The sequence below is a fragment of the Pseudopipra pipra genome, chromosome 16 (assembly GCF_036250125.1).
Source record: "Pseudopipra pipra isolate bDixPip1 chromosome 16, bDixPip1.hap1, whole genome shotgun sequence".
NCBI classification, from domain to species: domain Eukaryota; kingdom Metazoa; phylum Chordata; class Aves; order Passeriformes; family Pipridae; genus Pseudopipra; species Pseudopipra pipra.
This window is the reverse complement of record NC_087564.1, coordinates 1783199-1804645: the sequence shown is the minus strand read 5'-3', so window position 1 is coordinate 1804645 and position 21447 is coordinate 1783199. Positions and strand designations below refer to the sequence as shown.

General features: G+C 61.4%; 2 protein-coding genes across 6 annotated transcripts in view; both read left to right on the top strand.

Moving 5' to 3' along the window:
• RAB11FIP3 (RAB11 family interacting protein 3) overlaps positions 1-6754 on the top strand; it is a 78516-nt gene extending 71762 nt beyond the window's left edge. For all 5 annotated transcript variants that reach the window (XM_064672505.1, XM_064672503.1, XM_064672506.1 and 2 more), the window contains 4 exons: positions 1742-1879; positions 2935-3090; positions 3469-3609; positions 4328-6754. In XM_064672505.1, coding sequence (XP_064528575.1) covers positions 1742-1879; positions 2935-3090; positions 3469-3609; positions 4328-4441 — 549 coding nt within the window. In that variant the 3' untranslated portion in view covers positions 4442-6754. The remainder of the gene's footprint in view (positions 1-1741; positions 1880-2934; positions 3091-3468; positions 3610-4327) is intronic.
• A 3557-nt stretch (positions 6755-10311) lies between these two features.
• SEPTIN12 (septin 12) lies at positions 10312-21401 on the top strand. The gene is given in 12 exon segments (XM_064672535.1): positions 10312-10353; positions 10355-10430; positions 12799-13878; positions 18586-18774; positions 19316-19444; positions 19595-19676; positions 19769-19906; positions 20121-20238; positions 20313-20408; positions 20523-20619; positions 20859-20910; positions 21013-21401. Coding segments are annotated over 12 exon segments (2229 nt in total). The 5' UTR covers positions 10312-10326; the 3' UTR covers positions 21158-21401.
• Positions 21402-21447: the final 46 nt, after the last annotated feature.

Here is a 21447-nt window from a genome sequence, read left to right as displayed (position 1 = left end):
TGACTGTGAGATCCATCTGATGTAACAAACAAACCAGCTGCTTCCAGTCCCTGCAGACCCTGCTCTGGACCAGCACTATCCCAGCCCACTGTCTGTGCAGGCTCCCACTGTTAGCTTGGAAGCTGGGAATAAAGCCTCTAATTAATCTGTGTGTGTCAGTGGCTGCTCCTGAGGGGACTCATGCCCTCTTGTGGAAGCTTGTCCCCATCCCTGTCCCCTTTCCTGTGGCTCCAGTCCACTGCAGGGGAGAAGGAGGAGCAGATGCTTCATCTCCATATCTTGGGCTTTGCAAGTTGAGCCTTCAAAGATCTGTGACATCTCCCAGACCTTCCTCCCTCCCACCCTGCTCAGGGTCCAAGGTCATGCAGATGCTGGTGGGACTGGGATGGGAGGCTTCCTGAGGCATCACAGTCCACAGATGGACAAGATCCTCGTTTTTGGAGGTAATGTGGGTTGTGGATGTGACATCTGTACAGAGACTACATTTTGTTTCTGCCAAGCTTGTGGCAGAATTAAGGTTAAAATGGAAGTGAAATCAAACTTCCCTGCCCAGTTGAAGGGTCTGGAGCATTTTATCATGTTTAATCCCACGGGAGAGTGCTGCAGCTCCATCCCTCCTGACCTGGCCACCATGAAGTGGTCTTCATCTACCAGGACCTTGTGAGCACAGTTGAGGCTGGGGGCAGGAAAACCGCTGTGGCTCTGAGGACAAATTCCCTGCCTTGGTTTGTTTCAGCCATGGGAAGTTGGTTTTGATCCATAATCTCCCTTCAGAACTCCTCTTCTCCACAGTTAATGGGATTAAGGAGAAGCAAGAGGTGCAATCGCTGCCCCTTTCTGCCAAGGAGAAGCCCAGCTCATGAGCAGCTGCTTGTCCAGTGCCCCAAATCAGGATTTTGTCAGTGTTCCTTTTCCTGCTGGTGTGTTGCCTTTGGTGCTCTGCTCCATGGACCAGGACACCCCAAACCCAGCAGCTGGAGCTGCCCCACAGACCTGCTCCTCACCCCTTCGTGCCATGGGCCATCTATCACCAGCACTGGATGGGGTCTTGGGTATTTTTGGATTTCTGAAAGCCAAAACCTTTCCCATGAGGCTGGAAACTGTGAGCCCAGGGAGGGAGTGGTGAGCTGGTCACAGGCAGAAGGTTCTGCTGTACAGGGCTGTTGGCATCTTTACCTGCATCCCAAACCTTCAGCCAAGGCTTTGACAATGAGAAGGGGACAGAGCTGGCTGTGTGTTTTACATCCTGGCTTGAACTGGTCCTGTTCCTTCTTGGATCAGCCCCCAGTTAAAACCTTTCCCATCTGAAACCGAGAATGAGCAAAGGGAGGCAAAGATCTCGGGTCTGTGGCTTTTCTGAAATGCAAACTGAAGGAGCCTTATGATTTAATGTCTCCCCTTGGCCTGGAGCCCCTGTGCTGGCCCCAGTCCCTCCCAGCCTGCCCCACGCCAGCATCACACTTCCCAGAAAATGGCACAAGTGTGGATATTCCTGTGGATTTGTTCTGGACTCATCTCACACTGCCTCTCTCAGTGCTATTTTGGTGTGTGGCTGCCGAAGCTCTCAGGCTCTGGAGCCCTCAGCAAATGAAATCCCAGCAGGCAGAGCATCCTTGTCCCTCAGGAGAGGATCCTTCCCTGCGGAGCTCAGCGTGTGCCGCGCTCCTGAGTGAGTGGGAAGAGCCCTGGCAGTGCCAAGCGGAGCCAAACCCTGTCACTGGTGCCTTTTGTGTCATTGCAGGAGAAGCAGAAGCTGCTGGATGAGATTGAAGACCTCACTGTGCAGCTCACTGAGGAGCAGGAGAAAAAGAGGAAGATGGGGGACAAGCTGAGTCAGGAGAGGCACCAGTTCCAGAAGGAGAAGGAGTCGACACAGGAGGTGAGTAGAGTCTGTGCCTGCCACAGCCCTGCCCTGCTAGTCTCCAAAATTAGGGCTGTGTGGGAAAGCTGGCCTTGGCAGCCTCTCCAGAACAGGTATAATGGGAGCCCTTGGGGCTGCCTGGGCAGAAGAAGGTCGTTCAGCAGCTTAACTGCATCACATTGGTCACTTTTGCCTGAATTTTGTTAAAATTCATCTGAATTTTAACACCATATCTGCAAAGGGGGGCTGTGCCACCATGGCCCCTTCCTTTCCTGCCTGGAAGGAATGGTGGCACAAGGACAGTGACAATGGCACATGGAGCCAGCAGGCAGGAGGAGAGGGATGTGGGGCTGCTGGGGTGAGAGCTGCCAGCTCCTGAGTGCCTGGGAGCAGGATCACAGCCCCCCAGTCCTTCCATCATCTGTAGTGTGGTAGTACTGGTAATTCCAGCTGGAGGCTCAAGCAGGGTTTGGTGGCAGGAAAGGAGCTTTGGGCCTCAAAGTGGAAATTACTGTCACTGTGGTGACACTGAGAGCACTGTGGTGAACTGGGGACTCAATTCTGGGGCATTGAGATGGGAGATGTCTGAGGAGATGCTCACATTGCTGGGAGGTTGTGCTGCTGCAGGCCCCAAACCAGCATCTCTGGGGCTCCATCAGGGTCATTCCAGGGCTGTGCTCATGTATTTAAATTTAAATTTAAATTTAAATTTAAATTTGCTAGAGGTGTCAGGGAAGAAGGGGCCACCATGTGTCCCCCAGAAAAGGACTTAATCATAGAATCATGGAATGGTTTGGGTTGGAAGGGACCTTAAAGCTCATCCTTAAAGCTCAGCCCTGCCATGGGCAGGGACACCTTCCACTAGCCCAGGTTGCTCCAAGTCCTGTCCAACCTGGCCTTGGACACTTCCAGGGATGGGGCAGCCACTGCTCTTTACGACGACCCTGCTGCAGCCACAGATGGGGCTGTTCCGAGCCAGGGACAGCCTGTCTGTCACACCAGCCATGACCAGAGGGTGCTGCTGGGTTTTCAGGGGCTGTGGCACTCACTTGTCCCCTTCCCTTGCTCTGCAGCTCATTGAGGACCTCAGGAAGCAGCTCGAGCACCTGCAGCTCTTCAAGCTGGAGGCGGAGCAGCGTCGAGGCCGGAGCAGCAGCCTGGGGCTGCAGGAGTACAACAGCAGGACACGGGAGACGGAGCTGGAGCAAGAGATCAAGCAGCTCAAGCAGGTGGGGAGGGCTGGGCAGGGAGGGAAGTGATGTCCTGGCACCAAGGAGGGGTCAGCAGGGTCTGGGGGCTCCCTCAGATGGAGTGGATCCAAGAGCCCGATGCTTTCTTGCTCTTCTCTCTGGGGACGCAGAGGTTGGCTCCTTCTTCTGAGGGTCAGCATGTACACTCAGGAGCCCTTCTCTCTGCTGTGCCCCCTGAATCTTCCCATCTCATGATTCCAGAGGTTCTCCAGGCTCTGCTGAGGTAGAGTCAGGAGGCCCTGACAGCTGTTGGCAGTGTTGTGTGAGCTGTGTTAGGATGGAAACTCCTCCCTTCCCAGGCTGGATGAGCTCTGAGGGCACCAGGTGCTTCAGCGTCTGGTTTGTCTCTGTGAACAGGATAACAGGAACCTGAAGGAGCAGAATGATGAACTGAACGGGCAGATCATTAACTTGAGCATCCAGGGAGCCAAGAACCTCTTCTCAGCCTCCTTTTCAGAATCCCTGGCAGCAGAGATCAGCTCTGTCTCCAGAGATGAGGTATGTGCCATGAGGTGCTGGTGCCCTCACACTGCACCTTCCTGGGCTGGCTGGGGCATTCCCTGTGCCCTCAGCCTGAGAGGGCCTGGGAGGAGCTGATGTGCCCTGTCTGTGGTCTAGCTCACTCCCAAAGCTCACCTGAAAGATGGCAAGAGCAAAGAAGTCCCTACACAACTCTTTGCAGAACTTGCAGGACTTAACCTGCCTCCCAGCCCTCCTTCCTGGGAACAGGGAACCTACTCCCTGCCAATTTGCTGATACTGGCAGCTCTGCCTTGCCTGCCCCGTGACAGCCTTCCCCTTCCCAGGACAGACCAGCCACCACAGGGTGTGTCTGTCTGTCTGGAGCTGTCTTAAATCCCCCGGGAGCCAGGACATCCACCCTGGAGATCCCAACTTCTCTGGACGTGTCCTTCCTCTACCCCAGACTCTGGTGGCCCTGCTTATGAGACTCCAAGAAGTGGGAATATCCTGGGAAACACACCAGGATATTTTGGGGGTCCAGTGGAGTTGTGATGCTCTCTGCTTTGTTCAGGCTCCTGACTGGCTGAGAGGAAGGACAAGAGCGAGCAGAACCAGTTTTTCCTATCCCCTTAATGGTCAGGAATATCCCAGGCCACAGTGAAGAAGAGGGAAACATCCGTGGATGCACAGAGCCACGGGAAGCCCCGGGCAGTGTCAGGCAGTGACCTCTCCCTCCCTTTCTCCCTCCTTTGCAGCTCATGGAAGCAATCCAAAAGCAAGAGGAGATCAACTTCCGCCTGCAGGATTACATCGACAGGATCATCGTGGCCATCATGGAGACAAACCCCTCCATCCTGGAAGTCAAGTAAGGGCGGCCAACAGCCGCCAGCTGCGCGCTCGTCACGTGGGTTTGGTGCTCTGAGAGGATGAAGAGGGACTCCACATGTCTTTGCTCTTGATGAAGGCACAAGGAAGCAACAGGTCGGGGGGTGAATGAGCCACGGACCAGGGAAAAGGAAAACCAGCAGCCAGGCTTTGTTGCCTGACTCCATTATTTTGAAGCCCTTCTGGTTTTTGGAGGGCTGAAAGGGAACCTGGAGAAGGAACACAGGCAACGCACACCTGGAGGAAGCACCTGTGGCGCTGGGAACTGTCCTGCCAGGCGTCGGACCCTCTGGCACGCGGGGCACGAGCAGGAGCTTGCCACGTGTAGGGTGTGAGGAGAGGGGCTCTCTGAACTGCGGGATAACGGGATGGATGGAGACGGGAGCGGCAGCGCTGACTTTCCCTTGCTGCCCTGTCCTACTGTGCCAAAGTGTCCCTGACACACTCACTCGCTGGGCAGAGCTGGGAACGAGGGAAGTGTGTCCCAGACTTGCAGAGGGTTGGGGTTTGGGTTTGTTCTGTTTTATTTTTAATTAACTTAATGCAAATGTCCTCATCTGGCTGGCGCAGCCCATCCTTGCCCTGCTGCTCCTGCTGGGCCGGGGTGCATGCAGAGCCCTCACTGCTGGCAGGAGCAGCCCTGGGAGCGGCCGCTCTGGGGACAGGGTGTGAGTGCACTTTGTCACCTGCCTCCTTATTTATTTTTGCTGTCTGTGGCTCAGTCCCGTCGGGAGGGCTTGGACTCCCGGCTCCAATCCCTGCTCCCCAGTCCTGGCCCTTCTGCCGTGGGGTCCGTGGGTGCCCGTGGAGCCGGGGTGGCTCCGGGGGGAGCAGCCACTCGTCCCCAGCTGGAGACAGACACACAGGCACTGTCTGTCCATCCCACAGGCACCTGGGGAAGGCTGCAGCTCTTCACTCCACACTGGAGGCTGGACCTGGCCACCTCTCCTTGTCCTTGTGGGGACACGCAGCACTTTGGGATCTGCAGGAAAGGCCTGAGCTCCCACATCGCTTCCCAGAGTCCCTGGCCTGGGGACAGTGGCTGTGCCATTCCCACCTGGAGCAGGGCTCTGCTGGTGATAGCTGCAGTCCTGGAGGGGAGCCTGCTCCGGCTGCCTTTCCCCGGTGTTTCCCTGGGCTGGGGCAGGGGACGGAACAGCCACGCTCATTCCTCATCCCTGGCATCAGCCTGGGCTGGAATCTCAGTGTCACTGGGGAGAGGAGACAGAGAACACCCCAGCAGCTCCCTGGGAAACAAAAGCCATGTTTACATCAGACAGCTCTGGGCTTGCTGGCACAAGCGGCCGTGGCGCGGTGTGACCCCAGAGCAGCCACTGAACCACCCTGCTCCTCTCCAGCTCCTGGGAGGAGACAGCCAGCAGAATCCCAGGGATCCGGCTTCATCCAGCGGTTCTTTTTCCTGCCTGTCAGGTTTTAGGAATGCCGGAGTGGCCTGGAAGCAGAAGCCACAGCGATCCCAGGGGAGGGGGTTCCTGCTCCTCGCCAAACCCCTTTCAGCATCTCCTGGCTGGCAGAGCCCTGTCGGGGTGACCCTGCCCAGGGACGTGGCCACTGCCACAGCCTTATCCCAGAGGAACCGGCGAGCCACGACCACGGCACCTCGGGGTGCTCAGCCCCCACGGCCTCGGGAGAGGTGCAGTGGGGTCGGGGTGAGCCCCAAAACCCCGGGGAAGCTCCTGCACCCCTGGGACTCCCAGGCACCCACTCCCTCCCTCCCTGCCCCGAGTCCGCGGGAAGAAGCCACGTAATGTACATTTCCAGAGAAGCTTTGGGTGTAAATCAGTGTATACTTGGAGAGGGAAAATTTTTCTATCTTGTAGAGTAGGTATTTTTATAGAATGAAGGTTGATCCATTTTTTTAATACTTTAAAAGAGGAGAGAAATGTATCTGTGTATACACAAAAGCATATATATATATATATATGTATAAATATATAAATATCGGAGATCTGCCTTTCTTGACTTGGGATCCTGGATCCCCAGGTCTCAAACAATTGTGATTTTTTTCCTGTCGCTCTCACAGAGGTACTGTAACTGTAAATAAGCACCAGGAAAAAGTTTTAAGCAAACAATAAGCACTGACTTGCACATTCACCATGCTTTAAAAGCCCTATGGAGAGAAAAAACAACAAAACGAAACGAAAACTGTACATCCCAAAAATGTTCCTCTTTCCCCATTGGTATGTGAAGGAAATCCCCCCAAAAAAGAGGCAAAAACAGTATTGTCTTAAATGATGTATCAATTCTTGTCGGATTAAAAGCTGTTACTATTCCTGCCCAGGGACTCTTTTTACGCAGGGGTGGGGTGGATTGAAGCATCCTGAGTGTCCAAGTGCTGGATCTCCAGTGGGGGTGGATGGAGTGGAAATGCTCCTGCACCACGAGTGCCCTGGTTTTGGGAGGATGAGGATGGGGAAGGCTGGGCCTGGCTGGAGTGCTCTGATTTTGGGAAGATAAGGATGGAGGAGGCTGGACCTGGCTGGAGTGCCCTGATTTTGGGAGGATGAGGATGGGGAAGGCTGGACCTGGCTGGAGTGCCCTGATTTTGGGAGGATGAGGATGGGGAAGGCTGGGCCTGGCTGGAGTGCCCTGATTTTGGGAAGATAAGGAAGGAGGAGGCTGGACCTGGCTGGAGTGCCCTGATTTTGGGAGGATGAGGATGGGGAAGGCTGGACCTGGCTGGCTCTGGAGGGGTCAAGGTCAGAGGGAGCCAAAATCTTCCCCCCAGCCCAGCTGTGCATGGGAATGGGGGCATTCTCCCTTCACCTTCCTGGAGGGTCCACATGGGATGAGGGACTCGTGGAGCTGATCCTGCTGCCCAGGGATTGGGCAGGCTGAGACAGGGACACACATGGGGGCTGCTCCAGGCAGGAACACAGAGCTTTCCCTTTTACACCGGGAAAAACCCCTCAGAGCACTCAACTGTTCTGAACTGCTCCAAAAATCCCTTAAACGCTTTCTCCCACCCTGCTAAGCTGCTCCACACCCCTTTAAGCCTCCCCCCACCCCCTCCCCGCCCCTATAAGCCGCCCCAAAGGGCCTGAACGTGCAAAATTCCCTCTCGGCTCCTGCCGTGCCTCCGGATAGCTCCAGCCTGTTCCTCTGAACTCCTCCGAGCAGCCCTGGAGCTGCTGCAAAGAGCTCCAAGGGCCTCTGTGCTGGGGACTGGCTCTGACACACCCTGAGTGCTCTGAAACCCCCCAAATTGTTTCGAACTGCTCCACACTGCTCTGAGCAGCACCAAGGCTACAAAACGTCCCTGAGCTGCCCTAAACCAACCCAGAGCTGCTCCAGAACATCCTGGAGCTGCCCTAAAACATGCCCTGAGATGCTCTAAAATGTCCCTTGAGTTGCTCCAAAACATCCCAGAGCGGCTGTAAAACACCCCAGAGGTGCTTTGAAGTGTCCCTGAACTGCTTTAAAATACCCCTGAGCTGCTCTAAAACATCCCTGAGCACCTCTAAAGCACTTCTGAGCATCTCTAAAGAACCTCTGTACCACTCCAAACTGCTCTACACCCTCCAAGTAGCTCCAGTGTGCACCAAAGATTTCCCTAAATAACTCTAAAACATCCTTAAAAAAATTCCTCTGAAGTCTCAACCTCCAACAACTTGAAACTGCTCTAGAAATGGGATAATTAAATAGCTCTGGTAGTATCTGTGCTGTGGAAGGACAGAGCTCTGGGCAGCACTGAACCACTTGAATTGCTCAAATAGCTTTCATGCTCCTCAAACCATTCCTAAAAGGCCCCAAACTGCCCCGAAGTAGCACTTGAAGTCCTCTAAACTCTTCTAAAACTCCTTGAAATAGCTCAAAATGGATCACAGAAAAGGTCTGGTGGCAGCTCTGAAGCACTCCACGCCTCCTCTGTGTGGTTGTGAAACATCTTGAGTGCTCCAACACCCCTGAAAGGCCTCTGAAGCCCCTCCAGGCCTTCTCCATGCACCTCTCAACAGCATTGAAACTTTTCAGTAACATCTCTAAATTCTCAGTTTGAAACCACCCTAAAGCCCCTCTGAACAACACCAGAGGGGCACAAGCAATGCTGAAACAGCTCCAAAGCTGCTCAAAAACTCATCAAAAAATACTCATAGCTGCTCCAAAGTGTTCCAGCTCTTCTTTGCCTCCTCTGAAAAAGGGTTTGAACAGCTTGAAACCTCTCCAGCCTCTTCAAAACTGCTCCAGAAAAGTCCTAAGGCTCCAAAGGTCTCTGCATCCTTCAGAACAGCTCCAGAGCTGGTTCCAGCCCAGCTCCTGTCACACTCCAGCCCTTCCACCCAGCTCAGTGGGCTCAGCACCCCAACACACCCCCAGTGCTGGGGGCAGTTCTGGGCCCCTCACAAGAAAGACATGAAGGGGCTGGAGAGTGTCCAGGGAAGGGAAAGGGTCTGGAGCACCAGGAGCAGCTGAGGGAGCTGGGGGGGCTCAGCCTGGAGAAAAGGAGACTCAGGGGGGACCTTCTGGCTCTGCAACTCCCTGACAGGAGGGGGGAGCTGGGGGGGGGGGGGTCGGGCTCTGCTCCCAGGGAACAACGGACAGGAGGAGAGGGAACGGCCTCAAGCTGTGCCAGAGATTTAAATTGGATATTGGGAAAATTTCTTCACAGAAAGGGTGGTCAGGCCCTGGCACAGCTGCCCAGGGCAGAGGGGGAGTCCCCATCCCTGGAGGGATTTAAAAGCCATGTGGATGTGGCACTTGGGGACATGGGTTAGTGGTGGCCTTGGCAGTGCTGGGGGATGGCTGGATTTGATGATCTCAGGGGACTTTTCCAACCTAAATGATCCTGTGATTCTGTGAGCAAATGCTCCCAAAGCCTGGACATGACCAAGGCCACTACAGCCCTGTCCCACGTTCCCTGGTCGTGTTCTGTGTCTCTACAGCAGGATCTGGCAGGACCCCATGGCCATGTCCTGGCTGTGCCCCCTGCCCCGTCCAGCACAGGAATGTGCTCCATGTGCTCCGGCTGCCGGGTGTTCCCTGCAGGGCGGTGAGGGCAGAGCTCTGCTGCAGGACCCTGTTTGGAGAAGGGATTTCCAGCTCCTTCCTCTTCCACATCTGCTGCCGATCCCATCCCGGGATGGGGCTGGGACAGAGTTGACCCTTGGCAGCCGGGCTGGGGGGGATGATGCCCCCCACCCTGGGCTAAGGGGGGCAGCCCCGGGGCAGCCTCTCACCCCGAGGTGCTGCCTGAGTCACCGTGTGGGCAGGAGTGGGGTCCCCTGCAGCTGCTCCTCAGGATGCTCCAGGAGTTCCAGCATGGGACACAACCCCTGGCAGGTACAGCATCACACCGGAGGCTGGTGACACTCCAACAGACCCCCGCACACCCAGCCGGGAGGCAGTGACAGGCAGCCCTGCCTGCTCCAACCCATCTTCCTCCTCCTGCTCCAGGACGGAAATTCCTGGGGGAGCAGAACTTGTGGAGCACAGCCCCCCGGGATCCACAGCCTGCCTGGGACCTCCCTGCCCCAGCCTGCCCGGAACCTCCACCCCAGCTGCCTGGAACTTCCCTAGCCTGGCCAGCCCCCCGTTACAGCCTCCCTGCCTGGGACCCCCAGCCCTCCCGGGGACCCCCAGCCCGGGGCTGCAGCATCCCAGTGCCCCGGGATGGGGGTGGGGGCGGCAGGGCCGCCGGAGCTCCGGGGGCCGGGCTGGGCGAGGCGGGGGGGTCTCGGGCCGGGGCGGGGGCGCAGGCGGGACCTCCCCCCTCCCTTTCTCTTCCCCTCCCGTCCCCTCCCCCGGCCGGTCCCCTCCTCCTTCCCCTCCCGCCCAGGGCAGCCGGCGCCGGCCCGTCCCGTCCCGGGGCTCGGTGGGCTCCGCTCCGCTCCCCCGGCGCTGCCCCCACCCAATGCGGGTGTCCCGGGTGGGCGGCAGCCCCCGGCCCCCCCCGCCCCGCCATGGCCCGGCTCTCCGTCAAGGACCACCTGGACGGGATCCTTTCCGACTTCGAAGGTGCGGCGGGGGCTGCGAGAGCGCGCGGGGGACCCCCCCCCCCCGGAGCTGGGGGTCGTGGGAGGAAGGGAGGATGCCCCCCCGGAGGGGAGGATGCTGCTGGATGGGCGTCTTGGGGGGCTGTGGTGCTCCCCCGAGGGCTGAGCATCGTGGGGAGCTGCGCCCCCCCGCGCAGAGGCGGGTTGTGGGGAGGATGCTGCTGGCTGGGAGTTTTAGGGGGGCCGCAGTGCCCCCCGGGGGTGAGCAGCGTGCGCTGGGTATCGCTCGGGAGAGATGCTGCTGGGCTGAGGGTCTGGGGGGGCTGAGCATGGCGGGGGCTGCGCTTCCCCCTGGAGCTGGATATGGAGGGGGAGGGTAATACGTGCCGGGGGCTCCGCATCGCGGGGAAACGAGAGGTCCCCCCCAGACTGGGCATCGTGGGGGGCTGCGCGTCCTCCTTGGGGGCTGAGTATCGGGGGGGTGGTGCTGAGCTGGGCGTCTTGTGGGTGCTGAGCATCGTGGAGAGACGGGATCCCCCACGGACGTCGGGGGGGTTGTTCTCATCTCCCCCCCCCGGGGGCTGCGCGTGGTGGGTATGTGGGTGCTCTCGGGGGGTGCGACCGTGGGGTGGGCAAGGGGGAGGCTACCAAGAGCTGCAGGGAGGGTGGGAGAGGTGTGTGTGGACCCCCCCGTGTTCGCGTGGGTGCGGGTGCGCGCTCCCCGTGTGTGCGCGCTCCCACCCGCGGGCCGGGGGCTGCGGGGGGGCCGGGCCGGGGGCGGGCGGCGAAACCCGACCCCGGGGCTGCTGCTGCCCTCGCCGGGGAGGAATGTGTGCACCTACCCCGAGCATCTTAACCCCACCGCTGCCGGCTGACACCCCCTCAATCCCTGCCAGCACCCCAAAATCCCCCGTCATCTCCCCCAAACTCCCTGCCATCCCTCAAAGACCCCTGCTAAACCCCTAAATCTCCTGCCACCTCCTCTTCACCTCCCCACATCCCCCAGAGCCCCCTGCCACCCTGCTTTCACTCCCTGCCACCCTGCACACCCCCTGCCACCCTTCGACCCCCCTGCCACCTCCCACCCCCCCACCTTGCCCTGCATCCCCCCCACTGCTCCCCCTCTTCCCTGCCTATCAGGGACACCATCTGGGATCTGGGTGAGGATGGGTCAGGGGCCAGGGGCATGTTTGGGATGAAAGGAGGCATTTGGGGTGCCCCAGGCAGTGCCAAAGCAGAGAGATGGATTGGGGCGGGGGTCGCCGGCCCTATGACCCCGTGGCCCCAGCAGCCCGGCCGGTGGGGCCGGGCAGGACTGGCCACAGAAATACCTGCCCTGGGGAGAGCTGTGATTAGCAGCGCCCACAGCCCGGCCTCTGACCCCTGCCCTGCCCCGGGCACGGGGGGAGCTGGGGAGGGGATGGGACCCCCACAGCCCCGCTGCCCCCCACACCACGGCCAAGCCGTGGGGCCGAGGAAGAGGAGAGCGAGGGCGGCCCGGTGTCAGCGGGCGCTGTGCTGGGGCAGGTTGGCACACGTGTCAGTGCCAGGGGGATGCAGGGGTGCAGTGCGGGCCCCCCCAACCCTCCCTGGAGGGAGGCAGCCACCCGCCGCTTGGCAGAGGGGGAGAGGAAGGCTGGGGGGGCCTGGGCCCCCCGCGCTCCCCCCGGGGCCACGGGACCGGCTGCCGGCACCGCACTGTGCTGCTCTGGCAGCGCCGGCAGGAGCGCGGCTCGGGGGGGCCCGCGCCGGGGCTGGAGGGAGGGGGCAGCTGCACAGCGGGGTCTTCACGGGGGTCAGACCTGGGGAGAGAGGGACCCCACCTCTGAGGCTTTGCGCTGGAGCCAGGCCCTGTGACACCCACGTTGATGTTGGGGGATCCATGTGGGGGGCAGGTTCGCACCCCGGGGCCGTGCCGCGGGCTCGTGGCTGCTGTGAAGCCGCATGGGAGGCAGAGCTGTGGCGGTCCTGCTGCGTGCGGTGATAGCTCTGCCTGCCTGCCATCAGTAGGCTTCAGGGTTAACGCCCTGTAAAGGGCAGGAATCCTTCCCATCCCGACTGTTGGATGGATGCAGGGGGAGAGGGTCGGGCGGGGATCTGGTTACTCGGCCAGATCCCTTACAGGGGGAATAAAGCGGGCAGTGTGTGTGAGGGCAGCCGGAGGCACGGCCACCCTCCCGGGCGAGATAAACCTGGGAACAATGATAAAACCTGGGACAATGCAGCAGGGATGGGAGGGAGCTGACTGCGGGTGGGGTCCTGGGTGGGACCAGCTCACAAGCGAGGGGCACCTGCGGGTGCTGGGGGGACTTCCATGGGGCTGAGGACGGGGCAGAGATTAGTGGATGCCATCAAGTGCCACTCTCATGCCATCATCTCTCTGCCCACAGCACTCAAGAAGTCGTTTGAGGCAGAGGATGGGGATGAGGCGCCCAGCTTCCCACTGGTGTTGCCGCTGTCCTCGGGCACCAGCGAGAACCAGCAGCTGCTCCAGCCCAGCCACCCCCCCTGCTCGGGCACTGCCGCCGGCCCCAGCCCAGCGCCCAGCCCCGTGCTGCGGACCCGGCTCAGTGCCAGCCATCCCACTGGCCGAGCCAATGGCACTGCCGGCACCGGCATCGCCCGCACTGCCTCCTTCCAGACCCGCCAGGCCTCTGCCACGGGGCCAGGAAGCGACGGCGAGAGCCTGCGCAGCTCATCCTCCAGCCTGGAGAGCCCTGCACCCACCAGGCCCCTCCTGCCACCGGGCACCCCCCCAGCCACCAGCCCCGGCCTGAAGAAGGTCCCATCCCATGGAAGCGTTTTCCCAGGGGTGCTGGATCACCCTCTCTGTGGGGCCGCCGCCAGCCATGGCTCCCTGCCAGCGCTGGACCTGCACATCGCCGAGGAGCCAGGGACCTCCGTGCCGGACCCCTCGCCATGGGGCACCCAGAGCCCTGCGCCCCAGCCTCACACCCACCAGCCTTCCTCCTCCTCCTCTTCCTCCTTCTCTTCCCTGGCCCCACACAATGGCACAGAGGCAGTGCCAGGGCTGCCCACAGTCCCAGAGGGGCCGGGGCAGTGGGACGTGGCCCCCCGCATACTATCCCGGCCGCAGCTGAGGGTCACCCTCAGTGCCAGCCCCGTCCCGTCCCGCCGGCACCCGCCGCTGTGCTGGGGCCAGGGGGAGGCAGCCCCAGCCCCCGCCACCCTCTCCCCGGGGAGGGTCGAGGGGCTGCCCCCACTGCCAGCCCCCCAAGCCGCCTCCTTCAAGCTGGTGTCACAGCCACAGACAGTGCAAGTGAGCTCCCAGCCCGCCTTCCTCGGGGGGCTGGTGCTGGTGCCGACACTGGGGACACCGGCAGCGCCCCGTGGAGCCAGAGGGAACCCCCCCAGCACCGGGCTGGTGGGACCACGGGGACCCTGCGTGGTGGCAGCAGCTCCCAGCAAGGCTGCAGACGGCAGCAGGGCAGCGGGGACACCAGAGCACGGTAGGACTCGCTTCCTCTTCTGTCCCCTCTCCCCACCAAGACCCCTTGGTGGGCGCAGCGTTGCCAAAATACCCCCACCGCTGATGCCGGGGAGAGCGTGGATGTGGAGTGACGGTGATGCCGGGGACAGAAGGAGCCCTGCCAGCTCACTGCTCCTCATGCCGGGGGGCCATGGAGAGCGTTGGATGTGGGGGGGCTGTAGAGCACGGAGCCGAGCTCAGCGCTGGCAGCACTCCCGGCCCCGGGGTGCCTGGCGAGCTTCCCACGCCGCCCCGGCGCTAATTGTTTTTCCCGGCACGGGGAGACAGGTCGGGACACATGTGCCCCATCGCGCCGGGCCCCGCGCGTGCCGCCTATCGCCGGGATCTTGTCCCGCGTCCAGCGCTTTCTTCCCCAATCTTCCCTCCTCGCCTTGGCACGGGAACGGATCCTGTTCCTCCCTTCCCGTGGGGCGCAGGAGGTGGCGGGGGGCCAAGGTGCGCCGGGGTGTGCTCAGCGCACACCGAGTGCCACGGGGAACGATGCCGGGCTCCCCAGCGCTGCCGTGCCGGGGTGGGCTCTGCCAAGCCCATGCCCGTCCCCAGGCATGGGGTGAGGGATTCCCCGTGTTCCACTTCCCGGCGGCTTCTCCAGGAGGGCGCCGGGGTGGCCGGGAGACAGTCTCTGCCGCCGGGGCTCCCCGTTCGGGTGCTTGGGGCTCCTTGCCCGTCTCGCTGGGCTGTCGTGGGGCCGCCGTCGCCGGGCCCTAAGTACTAACGCGGCAAAGGCATCCATACATCTGCTCCGGGCTGCGATGAATCATCCCCCAGCAATGCCCGTGCGCTGCCCAGCCAGCCCGGCTGCCCCGCGGCACCCGGCCGGGAGGAGGGACGGCGCTCCGGACGAGCCGGGGTCATGAGGACACGGGGGAACAGAGCTTGAGGCTGAGCCGGGGTGATAGGGACACCGGGGGCAGCGCTCGGGGCTGAGATGGGTGATGGGGACAGGGATATGGTGCTCAGGGCTGAGTCAGGGGCATGGGGACACACAGGGACAGCGGTTGGTCCTGAGGCAGGGTGACAGGGACAGTGCTCAGTGCCAACCTGGGTTAACGAGGAGATGGGGACAGTGCTCAGGGCTGTGACAGGGCACTGTCACACCCTGGCTCAAGATCAAGCCAGGGTGATGGGGAAATGGGAACATGGTGCTCCAGATTGACCCAGGGTTATGGTGACACCGGAACACTGTGCTCAGGACCTACCCCAGGTGATGGGGACACATACAGTGCTCAGGATGGAGCTGTGTTGATGGCAGGCAGTCGAGCGTGGCGTGCCCAGGCTGCGGGGTGGGACACGAGCCAGCGGGCAGCGTGTGGGCACCGGCTGCCCTGCAGATGGCCCGGAACCGGCAGGGGACTGGCAGATGCCACTCAGGCACAGCGGTTTCTCTGCCAGGAAGAGGTGGGAACGATCTGTTTCCTCTCCCGGGAGGCCACCCCGGCCCCCAGCCGCTGACACCCGTGGGTGGCCTTGGGGTGTTGTGGCACGCTGGGTCGGTCCCACACCCCGTGGGAGGAAGCTCCAAGTGAGCCGGCGGCCGCCGCGTTTCACTTCCACGCCGGGTCGCCCACGCAGGGCCTGGGGCGAGGAGGAGGAGGAGGAGGAGGAGCGGAGGAGGAGCCGTGGGCCGCAGCCGTCCTCCGCCTTGCACCCCAGGAGCCATTTGGCCCTAGTGACCAGCTCTCGGCAGCAACAACCCCGGCTCTGGCCGGCTCGCCCAGGTAGGGATGGTGTGGTGGCACCGGGAAGGGCGGTGTGCGGGCAGGGGGGTGCTGTCACCGGGGCCGGGTGACTGTCCCTGGTCCCCAGTCCCCAGCGGTGCTGTAGGCTCAGGGTTTCGCTCGATGGTTCACTTCTGCTTCTGCTCAGTGACGGTCCCCAGCCACCCCTGTCCCCATCCCATGGCTCTCTCCTGCACCAGCCAGCCAGCCGGGCTGGCTCTGGGTCTGACTGCACATGGGGATTGTCACCACTGTCCCCTTGGGATGTGTTTGGCACCGGGACAGGCAACAGCATTTCTGGGTCATGTTGGGCTGGGCGGGTAGAGCTGTGGTGTGGCTGGTGTGGTGGGTGCATCCTCAAGATCCTCCATCCCTCTGCCAGAGGGGTCATCCCCCTTGCACCGGATCCAAAGCCACTCTCTCCCCATCCCATGCCCAATTCGATGTGATGGCAAACAGTGGGAGTGGGAGCAGCACAGTGGGAGCTCCTCTCCTGGCTCATCCTCTCCCAGCACCCTCCACCCTTGGAGCCTTATTACAAGCTTCCCTGGGAACTGGCCAATTAACCCCGCATCAGTAATTAAATGCATGGAGGAGACCACGGACCTGGGATTACTTGTCCCTGCCTGGAAAATAAGAGCATCTGTGATGAGTCCTGGAACAGGTCTGGCTGCAGGAGCCATTTGCCCCAGAGCTCTGTGGGGATGCCGAAGAGCTTCCACGTGGCCACCCGGCTGCTGGCCATTGCCAACGGGGCTTTTTGTCACCAAGGGCTGGGGCAGTGGGGGCTCTAACCCTGTGGGGGAGGCATCTGTGGCTGCAGCATCCAGTGTCACACCTCAGCTCCACCAGATGTGTCCTCTGGCTGTGGTTGTCTCCTTGGTGCTGCCACTGGCACAGCACAGGGAGATGGCTGAGCCCCTGCATGGGTGCTGCACTCTGGGGACCACCCTGGGGAGTTGAGGGGTGCAAGCACTAAATCCTGCCTGCTCCCTGCCTGCAGTGTCCAGCCATCTGGGATAGCTCCAGGCAGTGGCTGCATCACCTGGTTCTGGATCTGTCCTGGCAACTTCCAGGGCTGGCAAGGACCAGGAAGTGGGGCCAGGGTGGGTGTGCAGGGGGGCCAGTGTCCCCCAGGAGCAATGGCCTGTCCGGATGAGCATCTCTCTCAGTGGTTGTCAGGGTCCCCTTCCTGATGGGGACATCCCATCCCACCTCCCTGCCTGCCTGTGGAGCAGCCCACCAGGAGGGGCAGTGCTGGATGGGTGGATCCCCACAAGAGTGGGCACCCTGCCTGCTATCAGCACCCCCATCTGGGTGTCACTGCTGTCACCAGGAAATCTATGGCTGTTTCGCCACTTCCAAGGAACACCCCGACCCACGGGGGCACGGGGCAGCTGGCACATGTGACACTGCTGTCCCCCACCCTGCCATCGCCCTGGCAAGGTGCCCACCCAGTGGGCACAGGGTGCTGGGTGCCCCCCCACCAGCTGGATGCTGTTGCCATGGCAATGGGTGTGTTCAGCTCCATCATCTGGTACCCCAGATTGGCTCAGGTTGGCCCCTGCCCACATGCCCTGGTCCCCTGGCTGTGTGGCACACGGACATGGCCTCGGCAGGACACCTGGCAGCCTGGGCCATCACAAGCTGCCACTCCGGCCTCACTGGTGCCAAGAGCTGGCTGGCACATATGGGGCAGGCTGTGGTGTGGGGGGACACAGGCGCCGTGGGGCACTGCGGCAGTGGGAGGGTGGCAGGACCACCACCCCTCATCCCACCCTGCTGTGCCAGGGCTGGGCACGGGTGCTACTGGGGTGGTCCCTGGTGCCAGGGAGTGCGTGGGTGCCAGCGGGGATGGTACCCACAGTCAAACACTCCCACTCCCCTTCAGTGCCACTGCAACTACCCACGAGGGCGATGGGTGCTGTGGCAGGGAGTAGGGGTGTCCCTGTGCCATGGGGGTGGTCTGCATCCATGCTGGCCTGGCTGGAGGCTGAGGCGAGCACAGTCGGGTGGGCACAGCGGGGTCGGTGCCTTCCGCACTCAGCAGTCAGCCGGCAAAGTGGGCACAGGGGCTTGGCTGTGGCGGGGAGGGGGCTGCGGGAGGCGGGATATTGCCATGCTGGTCATGCGTGGGAGCGGCAGCCGAGCCGGAGCCGGTTTGGTGCCAGCCGGGAGCTGGCGGAGGGAAGGGGGCCGGGCTGCGGCGCTGCTGGGGCTGGGGATGCTGATGGCACCCGGGGGAGCCCCCCCGACCGTAGCGAGGAGCTGAGCGAGGGCACCGCGGCGCCGAGGTAGGACCTGAACAATGGCCGTGCTGGGAAGCAGGAGGAGGAGAAGGGGGAGGCTGAAAGGGATTGGAGGCCCCCCAAGCTGCCGCACAAAGGGCTGGAGCGGGCGCAGGGCTCCGGTGGCCCCCAGGCTGGGGCATGCTCTGGGCACGGTCCCCCGGACAAACCCCGTGTCCCGGGGGCTCAGGTTGTGCCGGTGCCTGCGCTGCGCTCTCCGACCCCCCCCAGTGCCCCTTGCCCAGCAGTGACCGATGCCTGGGTACAGTGTGGGATGGCTCTGCCTGCCCCAGGCCGGGAGTCCTCTGGCTGTGCCGGGGCCGGAGCGGTGCTTCAGGAGGTGGCCTTGGCACTGGCGGCGGCGTAGGCCGGGCAAAGGAAGCTGGCCATGGCCATGCTGCCCGATGCCACATCACAGAGCAACCGGTGGCATCGGGGGGGTCCAGTGGCAGAGCCACCTCGAAGATGCCCCTGGCACCTCCTCAGCACCCTCAGTGTGCCAGGGATGGCGTGCTCGTGTTGCCAGGCTGAGCCTCGCCAGCTGCCAGGAATGTGCCGGGGCTGTGTGCCCGCCAGCACGGCTGCTGCTCAGGCAACGGTGCCGGCGGAGGGGTGGGCACCAGGGGCTCCGGGCTCACCTGCCTTTGCCTGCCCATGCAGGGAGCAGCCTGGAGCCCGAGGAGTGCAGCATGGAGCCGCCGGCCGTGCCGGAGGAGGAGGTGCCCGTCACTGTAGCGCCCGGCCCGGTGGGTTGCCAGCTCTTTGGATATGTGGGGATTGAAGCTGTGCTCGACCAGATGAAAATCAAAACCATGAAGACGGGCTTTGAGTTCAACATCATGGTTGTGGGTGAGCATTGGGTCCAGGGTTTGCTCCTGGCTGGGGTGGGAATCCTGGCTCTGATTCTGCTATGCCAGGGGAAATTATGCTTTTAAGGGGTTTTAAGGAAATCTAAGGGATTTTAAATTATTTAAGTAGCAAAGAATTGAAGAGCAGTAACATCCCATACCCCAACATCCCATATCAGCATAACAGTGATGCTGATAGGTGAGCTCATCCCAACCTCTGGGATGCTCCCAAATGGATACCAAGGTGTTATAACCTTGGGAATAAATCTATATGGGAGATAAACCAGACTATTCCAACCTCTGGGATGTTCCCAAATGTCTACCAAGGGGTTATTGCCTTGGGGAATAAATTTACTTGGGGGGATAAGATGGGCTATCCCAACCTCCGGAATGCTTCCCAATGGATAATGAAGTATTATGGCCTTGGGGAATAAATTTATTTGGGAGGTAGTTGAACTAGCCCAGCCTCTGGAATACTCTCTAATGGATACCGAAGTGTTACCACCCTGGGGGACAAACCAGAGCTGCCGGTGTCCCCTCAGGGCAGAGTGGGCTGGGCAAGTCAACGATGGTGAACACCCTCTTCAAGTCCAAGGTGAGCCGCAAATCCTCGCAGCCTGAGCAGGAGGAACGTATTCCCAAGACAGTGCAGCTCCAGTCTATCACCCATGGTAAGGTTATCACCGTGGGGACATGTCCCACCAACACCTGAGAGAAACAGAGGACCAGGGGGAGGTGTGAGGGCAGCCTCTGACCCCCCTCCCCCAGTCCCCTCCTTCTCCCAAATGCTTCATCCCCACTGACCCACCTCTCTGCCCCAGTCATCGAGGAGAAGGGGGTGAAGATGAAGCTGACAGTGACGGACACGCCGGGGTTTGGAGACCAGATCAACAATGAGAACTGGTAGGACACAGTGGGATGCAGCAGCCCAGCTTGGTGCATGACAGTTTGGGGTGGGGGTTGAGCTCAGATGCTGTCCCCCAACTCGTCCTCAGCTGGGACCCCATCATCAAGTACATCAACGAGCAGTACGAGAGGTACCTACGGGAGGAGATCCTCATCACCCGTAAGAGGAAGATCCCAGACACTCGAGTCCATGGATGTGTCTACTTTGTCCCCCCCACAGGTCACTGGTGAGTCCTCACTTGCAGCACCTATGGGGTGATGGGGTCACCCCAGGGTGACAGTGATGGGGTCACTCTGAGCTAATGGTGGTGAGGTCATCCTGGGATGGTTGTGTCACCCTGGGGTGATGATGGGGGGGTCACCCCAGGGCAATGGTGGTGATTCCACCCCATGGTGACAGTGGTGGGGTCACGTGAGGGTGATGGTGGTGGTCCTTGGCAGGCTGCGCCCACTCGATCTGGAGTTCATGCGGCGGCTCAGCAAGATTGTCAACGTGGTGCCAGTGATCGCCAAAGCCGACACACTCACCCTGGAGGAACGGGCAGAGTTCAAGCAGCGGGTGAGGACAGGTCCTGGGGCACTCCTAGGGTGCCCCCTGTATCCCCAGCCCAGCTCAAGTCCTGTATCCCACAGATCCAGGAGGACCTGAAGACCCACGCCATCAGCGTGTACCCACAGGAGGACTTCGACCAGGACCCTGAAGACAGGGCACTGAATGACAGGATTCGGGTGAGTGCCAGGATGCTGGGATTGGGGGTGCCAACCCTGGGGAGAAGGGTGGGCGAGAGACCCTCTGGGGCAGCCCTGAGCACCCGGGGTGAGCACAGCACTCTGCACTGGCAGGAGAAGATCCCCTTTGCCGTGGTGGGGGCGGACCAGGAGCACCAGGTGAACGGCAAGCGAGTGCTGGGCCGCAAGACCAAGTGGGGCATCATCGAAGGTGAGCGGAGCCCTTTGCACCTCCAGCCCTCCCCAGGCGTGGGGGGCCCGTGGAGCTGGGGGGAGCAGCACCCAGGGGTGCGTCCCTGCCTGGGTGTGTGCTGAGATGTGTCATGGAGCCATGCTGGTGCTCCAGTGGTACCTGGAGCATGTTGGGATGTGCTCCCTGGGCATCCACCCACCACCATGCCCTCCTGCCCGCCCACTACCCACCTGCTGCCCCTCTGCCTTGCTTTGCAGTGGAGAACCCAGCACACTGCGAGTTCCCCCTCCTGCGGGACCTGCTGATCCGGTGAGTGGGGGACCGGGCAGGGGATGCTGGAGTTCCTGATGTGACAGCAGGGCAGAGTGGACAGTGACATGATGCCCTTCCTCCCCTTGCCACCCTGAGCAGGTCACACCTGCAGGACCTGAAGGACATCACCCACAACGTCCACTACGAGAGCTACCGCGTGCGGCGGCTGAACGAGAGCAACCGGCCAGTGCTGAGCCCCCTCAACGGGCTGCCTGGCAAAGGTGAGGGTGGCAGCCACCTCTGAGCCACCTCATGCCCCCCAGAGCCACCACTGGACCCCGCGGCAGTGCCCACTCCTGCCCACCATGGCTGTGCCCAGACCCTGCCTGGGGTGAGGAGCCCATGTTAATTTGGGGTGAGGTGACCCCTGACAGTGCCCAGCTGCCCCGATGTGGGTCCCTCGTCCCCAAGCTCTGCCATGGGCACAGACCCCAGGGACCCCGTGTGACATTAAAGGTCAGGCTGGAGCCTTCAGCCTTTGCCATCAACCTCCTCCTGCTGCACTCTGCACTTCTGATGTGCCACCACTCTCCT